The sequence below is a fragment of the Solanum tuberosum genome, unplaced genomic scaffold (assembly GCF_000226075.1).
Source record: "Solanum tuberosum cultivar DM 1-3 516 R44 unplaced genomic scaffold, SolTub_3.0 scf01279, whole genome shotgun sequence".
Classification (NCBI taxonomy): Eukaryota; Viridiplantae; Streptophyta; class Magnoliopsida; order Solanales; family Solanaceae; genus Solanum; species Solanum tuberosum.
The window spans coordinates 4,004-11,794 of NW_006240208.1; the positions used below are offsets into that span (position 1 = coordinate 4,004).

General features: G+C 34.0%; 2 protein-coding genes across 2 annotated transcripts; both read left to right on the plus strand.

Moving 5' to 3' along the window:
• Positions 1–792: 792 nt before the first annotated feature.
• On the plus strand, positions 793–4,896 carry LOC102578647 (phosphoenolpyruvate carboxykinase [ATP]-like). The gene is made up of 12 exons (XM_006367925.2): positions 793–1,028; positions 1,216–1,406; positions 1,694–1,847; positions 2,155–2,239; positions 2,460–2,560; positions 2,649–2,947; positions 3,057–3,230; positions 3,331–3,396; positions 3,488–3,666; positions 4,056–4,225; positions 4,324–4,492; positions 4,633–4,896. Exons 1-12 carry the CDS (start codon positions 793–795, stop codon positions 4,774–4,776), a joined length of 1,968 nt encoding a protein of 655 aa, XP_006367987.1. The 3' UTR covers positions 4,777–4,896.
• A 525-nt stretch (positions 4,897–5,421) lies between these two features.
• Positions 5,422–7,561, plus strand: LOC102578320 (acetyl-CoA-benzylalcohol acetyltransferase-like). The gene is made up of 3 exons (XM_006367924.2): positions 5,422–5,774; positions 6,030–6,653; positions 6,888–7,561. Exons 1-3 carry the CDS (start codon positions 5,432–5,434, stop codon positions 7,331–7,333), a joined length of 1,413 nt encoding a protein of 470 aa, XP_006367986.2. The 5' UTR covers positions 5,422–5,431; the 3' UTR covers positions 7,334–7,561.
• Positions 7,562–7,791: the final 230 nt, after the last annotated feature.

Genomic DNA, 7,791 nt, shown 5'->3' on the forward strand with positions numbered 1-7,791 from the left:
AATTTCGATTTTCGAATAATTCACATCACTTCAGCTTCTATTTGGAACATAAAATTTTCTTTCTTCGTGTAGATTTCAACTATTCATGAATTCTTCCATATATGCATATACATGCAATACCATAAATTGTATATAAATCTATGTATCTCTCTTTTTGTAGTTTTAAATGAGAAGTTTTGACTAATTGCTGCCTACAATTTTGAAGGTTTTTTGTACTCTATCCATTTCAATTTTTCAACTTTTTTTTCTCAAATTTGTTAAAAAGAGAACGTCACTTTTTATATTTAGTAACTCTTTGAATTAAACATTTTATATTATGCATTTAACATCACAAGAGTGATATTTTGATACATTATGTTTGTTTTTTTAAAAAAAATATTTTCTTAAACATTGTGACTTCTCATACTAAAACACAAAAATAAAATGGTATAATAAATTTTAAGGCTTTGATATATCCCGTAAGATATATTGTCAACTCTCATCAATATCGACCGTCATAGTTGGTCTAGTGGCGAAGCCAAAAAAATCTTACAAATAAATGTCACATCTGAAATTCAAACATGTGACCTAAAACAATTTTTTGTATGACATTTCACCACTATACATGACTAGAAGCGTCTCCAAAAATTATGTTCAGCGAATTCAACAACTTATAAATAAATATACATAAAACATTTTACCTTGCATGTTTACATTGTGTCATTACGTGTATATCTCCGCTACTGAATGGACTTTAAAAAAAATATTATTTTTTAAGGATGCTTTAATGAATGTGCAGGAAATTACGAAAAAATGGGATTGAGCAATGGGGTGGCATTGAGTAATGGTCTAGCAAAGATAGAGACACAAAAGTTGAAAGAAGAGATATGTCATGATGACAGTGCAGTGCCAGTGAAAGCTCATACATTGGACGAATTGCATTCATTACAAGTGAAGAAATCAGGACCTAACACTCCAATCATAGACCTTCAACAGACTGTCTTTGGATCTGAAGCTGACAAAAATAAGCAACAGCTTGAATCCATCAGGTAATTTGTTTTTAGTCGACGATTTATTGGAAACAATTTGTTTTTACCTCGTCCCTGCTTATAAGACTTTACTGAATATGTTGTTATTAGGAGTATTAATCTTATTATGTGATCATTTCTTATTTACGTTATGTATTTGACTATTTTAGCTGATCGGTCAATTGTGTAACTTGTGCGTTTTCAACAGTGCATCATTGGCATCATTGACAAGGGAGACAGGGCCAAAGGTAGTTAAAGGAGACCCTGCTAAACAGGCGGAGACGCCCAAAGTGGTCCATGCCTCTCATCAACATCAACATCAACACACTCCAACAATTAGCAATATTACTGATAGTGCTCTCAAGTTTACTCACATCCTCTATAATCTCTCCCCTGCTGGTAACACTATTTCATCGAAAAGTTTAAGACATACTTATATTTATTTTATTATGATATCTTTAACATGAACCATATATCTCATGTATTCAGGATTTCTGTTATGTATGCATAGTTAATTGAGTCATCACCTTATTAAAAAGTGTAATTTGGTGCTGAGAGTTGAATTCAGGATTTCTGTCTGCTCTGACTTTGCATATTCATGAATTGAGTGATCGATCATCTTATTTTAAAGTTTAAGTTATTAAGATAATATGTTTTTATTTTCTGAAGTACATCTTCTTTTTCAGAGCTGTATGAGCAAGCAATCCAGAATGAGAAAGGCTCATTCATCACTTCAAGTGGTGCTTTGGCCACACTTTCTGGTGCCAAAACAGGGCGATCCCCAAGGGACAAGCGTGTTGTTAAGGATGACACCACATCAGAGGAACTTTGGTGGGGAAAGTAAGTTCATCTTTTATTTTATCGCATGGATATTCGAAATTTACTGTCCTAACAAATTAGGTAAGCGCTCCTCAAAGGCGGAGTTACCACTTAATAAGTGTATTTATATTATAATCCACTTAATATGTACAAAGGCAGTTCTGAATTCATAAACTTCAAATTCTAGACGCTCCCCTCTTGTCTGAATTTGAAACCTCATATTAAAGATTCGTGACTTATTTCCTACTAGGATTGTTTTATTTCTATAGTTTGTTTTTATGAGTAATAGGGATTTTCTAACTTCATCTGGTGTTATAATTTTTTAAAGGGGATCACCCAATATTGAGATGGACGAAAAGACTTTCTTAATCAACCGAGAAAGAGCCGTTGATTATCTTTGCTCATTGGAGAAGGTACAATATAATTTACATGATTGCTATGTTGCTCGGATTCTTTTAAAATGTCGTCAGGGGCATGACGTATCCTCCAAAAGCAGTTCAGTTTTCGAGGATCCGACATGGGTGTGACAACATTTTCGGAAAGTTTGAGCAACATGTCGTAGTTGTATACTAGATTAATTTTTGTGACTTACTACTGTCAATAAGTTAAATAATTTTTATCTAAATATTTCAGGTTTACGTTAACGATCAGTTTCTCAACTGGGATCCAATGAATAAACTCAAAGTTAGAATTGTATCTGCCAGAGCCTATCACTCCTTGTTCATGCACAACATGTAAGCACCTGATCATCACGACTATAAATTGGATTTAACATACATATACTGACAGTAAATATAACAAATAATTGTGTGGTTGTGACAGGTGTATCCGACCTACTCCTGAAGAGCTAGAGAATTTTGGTACTCCGGATTTCACGATATACAATGCTGGAAAATTCCCGTGTAATCGCTACACTCACTATATGACTTCTTCAACTAGCATTGACATTAATCTTGCTAGGAAAGAAATGGTCATCCTTGGCACACAGTATGCAGGGGAAATGAAAAAAGGTCTCTTTAGTTTAATGCATTATCTAATGCCTAAACGTCAAATCCTCTCTTTGCACTCCGGCTGCAATATGGGAAAAGACGGAGATGTAGCCCTCTTCTTCGGATTATCAGGTATAGATTCAACTTATATACACTAACAGTATAAAGATGGAGTGTATTTTCTTGTTTTAATATCTTACTTTGTTACTAATGTTTCTCCTTGTGGACGTATTTATTTTAGGAACCGGGAAGACTACATTGTCAACGGATCATAATAGGTACCTAATTGGAGATGATGAACATTGTTGGAGTGATCACGGTGTTTCGAACATTGAGGGTGGTTGTTATGCTAAATGCATTGATCTGTCAAGGGAGAAAGAACCTGATATTTGGAACGCCATCAAGTTTGGCACTGGTATTTTTCTGATTCCCACTTGGTAGATTGCAAGTGTCAGCCAGTTGTTTGGGACTGAAGCGTAGTTGTTGTTGTAATATGTTTCAATGTTTTCGTGCAGTGTTGGAAAATGTGGTTTTTGAGGAACACATTCGAGAGGTGGACTACACGGATAAATCTGTAACAGGTAAATATATAGCTACAAATACATTCAATCGTATGAAAAATTATAGAAAATGTTGGTGTATACTAATGTCATTGATTTGGTTTGGCTGCAGAGAATACCAGGGCAGCATATCCAATTGAATACATCCCAAATGCTAAAATACCATGTGTTGGTCCTCATCCGAAAAATGTCATTCTTCTTGCTTGTGATGCTTTCGGTGTGCTTCCTCCAGTCAGCAAATTGAACTTGGCACAGACAATGTACCACTTTATTAGTGGCTACACAGCTCTGGTACATATCTTCTGAATCAAGGGCTTCAAAAATTACATCTAGGGTCTGGTCCGTTACTTCTCTCTTAAACAAATGGTAGCCCAGTGTATGAGGCATCCCACATTCACATAGGGTCCAGGGAAGGTCCGAGCCCCAAGGGTGTGATGTAGACAATCTACTCTGATGCAAGACCTGTGACCTATAGGTCACATTGAGACAACTTTATTGTTGCTTCATAGCTTCCTTTTTCCCTTGTACATTATCGCACCTAATTAACACTTCAATAACAGGAGTAGTAAGGGTGAACTTGAAAAAAATAATTGATAAATGCTTTTTGGTTCATAAAACAACTAATATTTGGGGTCAGAGGAAGTAAGAAGTTAAGATTAATACTTCAACAATTCAAACAGGTGGCAGGAACAGAGGATGGTATTAAAGAGCCAACAGCAACATTTTCAGCATGTTTTGGTGCAGCATTTATAATGTTTCATCCAACAAAATATGCAGCAATGTTAGCTGAGAAAATGCAGAAACAAGGAGCTACTGGATGGCTCGTCAACACCGGATGGTCTGGTGGAAGGTACAATTTATAAGCACTAAACACAACATATATTAAATTTCATAGTTATGTAAAAAATTAGAAATGTTTAGCTAATTAACTTTCTTGATTACAAACAGCTATGGATCAGGTAGCCGTATTAAGTTAGCACACACTAGGAAAATCATTGACGCGATCCACTCAGGAGAACTTTTGAATGCAAATTACTTGAAAACTGAAGTGTTCGGGCTGGAAATCCCAAATGAAATTAAGGGAGTTCCTTCAGAGATTCTTGATCCAGTGAACACTGTAAGTTAACATGTAACTCTGTTTATATACGCTGACAGTGTAAATTTATCTATTCGTACGTACATTTTAACTAGTTATAGTAAGTTAACTCTTTAATTAATTGCTAAATTTTCTTGAATTTTTTTTTTAAAAAAATTCAGTGGCCAGACAAGAATTCCTACCAGGAAACTCTATTGAAGCTAGGAGGATTGTTTAGGAAGAATTTTGAAGTGTTCACAAACCACAAGATTGGAACTGATAGCAATCTGACTAAGGAGATATTGGCTGCAGGTCCCAATTTTTGAGATTGAAGAACTAGTTTAGTTGCTATAGCGAAATGCTGCTATAGAGTCAGTTCTAGAAAAGACGGTCATTACAATGATATATTGTTTATGGAGAATGACTGTTACATAAAAGTCTGACGGTACTTAAGAGCTTATAACATGTTATGTACTTAGTCAGGTCGTAGGGTCAAGGAATCTTATTTTCCAAATAAATTTTATTTTCGATTTTATATTTAATTTGAAAAATAAAGATTTACATATTTGGTATTTTTTTATGAACCCTGTATGAAGTTTGTTACTGTAATCTATTTATGGTAGTTTTTCTCTTGAGAGTTGACTGGTGGTTGATTTATAGCTTATTAATTCCTTGGAGTACGAGTAGAGTTACACTTATACATTTTGTTGTAGGTCAACTTAAGAAATATTTTTATATTTGTCTCAGATCAAAGTAACGAGTAAAGATTGAACAATTTTAGATAATTTTGTACTTGTATTTCAAACTCGGTTGTTCTTTTTTTGAAAATTGGAGTGACAAAATCACATGATAGTTCATACTTCCCTGGGGGTTGGAAGTGTTGGCTAACAAAAATGTTTTATACTTCCCTGGCAGTTGGAAGTTTGACTTTCCAGTAAACTAACAAAATATCAAGAAGTACAAATTTTTGATAAATTCCAAATGTTTCAAGCTAAAAATTTAACCAAATTAAACACTAGATTATATACTATGAGCCAAATTACAACACAAAATTTGAATGGTACTTGTATTCAAATTGAAATCTTGAATGAAAAACTTATAAAACCATCGTTACCAACTCCAAATCATCTCAATTCCTACAAGTTATCATTTTTTGATCAAATTGCTCCTAATTTTGCTGTACCCCTTCTTTACTTCTACCCTCCAGTTCCACCAGAAAACTCCCACCTACAATGCGTCGAAGAAGTTCATAAACAACTACAAAACTCACTGTCTGAAGTTCTAACCAAGTTCTATCCACTTGCTGGAAGGTTGTCTGAAGATGGTAATGTAACATTAAATTTTAAATCACTACATGGAAAATGATTTTTAGCAACAATTAATTAACGGCAATAGCTTAATTGTAGCTAAATATATATTTTTAGTAGCAATTAGCATTCTTTGTATATATCCCTAAAGCCTTTAGCGACATTGAATCTAATGACACTTAACTAATGTCGGTAAAAGACTTTAACACTCTTTATTAATGTGAATATTTATTGCCGCTAAAAGTTTTTTTTGTTGTGGTGAATGTCTATAGGTACTTCCATTGAATGTCATGACCAAGGGGTTATTTACTTGGAAGCAAAGGTGAATTGCCAATTGAATGAATTTCTAGACAAAGCATACAAAGATAGTGACCTTGTCAAAATCTTTGTACCACCTATAAGAATTAGGCTAGCTGAATTGCCAAATAGACCAATGATGGCAATTCAGGCCACCATGTTCGAACATGGTGGCCTAGTGCTAGCCGTGCAAGTAGTCCACACATTAGGTGATGGATTCTCTGGCTGCGCAATCACTGATGAGTGGGCTAAGGTTAGTCGAATGGAGAAGGGGAATGTGAGAAATTTACAATTTCGTTCGGATTTAGGGGAAGTATTTCCACCTAGGGATAATATTTTCGAGATGATTAAAAAAGGTAGGCCTAGAGGATATGAAATGAAAATTGCTACAAGAATTTTCATGTTTGATGAAATTGCAATATCTAAGTTGAAGGAAAATGTGAACAAGTTTATGAGTTATTCATCAAGAGTTGAAGTTGTGACTGCACTTATTTGGAGAAGCCTAATGCGTGTTGTGAGGTTGAGGCAGGGTCACAATAGGCCATCCATGCTACAATTTGCCATAAATTTAAGAGGAAGAGGATCTCCAAAAGTTGTAGGTATGCAAAACATGTAATTATTCCTTTTGTCTCAATTTACGTGATACACTTTTTTTTTTAGTTTGTCATGAAGAAAAACAACTTAATTTTAAATTATTTATTTTACTCTTAATGAACTCATCTCTAGTCAACCATCACATAACTTTGTTTATTTTTGTATTCAACACGAATTTCACGTCTTAATGTCGTTGTTCTCTTTATCTACCTAAATTGCTACTCCCTTTTTGAGTGCAGGGGAAGATCAAAACTTTTTTGGAAACTTCTATCTTGACATTCCAATCAAATATGTGTCATCTCATAGCAATCAAGATCCAGAATTACATGAAATTGTAACCTTAATTAGGAATGCAAAGAACAAAGTTCTATCAGAAATTGCAAATGCTTCAAGTGAAGAGATTTTCTCAATATTAATTGAGTCATTGAATCAAATAAGAGAAGGGTATAATGATGATGAAATTGACCTTTATCCAACTTCAAGTTTGTGTAAATTTCCACTAAATGAGTCTGATTTTGGATGGGCTAAACCAATTTGGGTGAGCAGAGTAAATGTGCCATTCCAAATGTTCTTCTTGATGGACTCAAAAAATGGAATTGAAGCTAGAGTTTGCTTGAATGAAGATGATATGATTAAGTTGGAAAAAGATGTTGATATTGTGGAGTTTAGTTATGTGCCAAAGTAGTGATGGGATTGGAGATTCATGCCCGTTGAATGACTTGAGTAATGGGAGAATGACTATTGAGCTCTGCGACGATAGAACTTCATGAATCGAGCATATTCTACTATTAAAGTGTGTTTTGTGATCGTTTTTCCTCTTATGAAATTTCATGTGTTTCAATCTCCTTGTGGCTTAATTGACTTATTTTTATTTCATCCGTCTTGTTATTTAATGGACTTATTGTGTTGTAGACTTCTAGTTTTTTCATTGTTTAACTTTATTTACCGATAATTTAAAGTTATTAATAACATATATCTTGCAAGTAATTGTGCACAAAAATGTGAGACTAGTACATTCAAATTCTGAATATTTTCTTAAATAAAAAGTATGACCAAACAAATTATAACTCTAATTTCAAAAAAAATTCATGACCAAACACCTACTAAAATGTAACAAATGGCAAATTATCATTACGAGACATT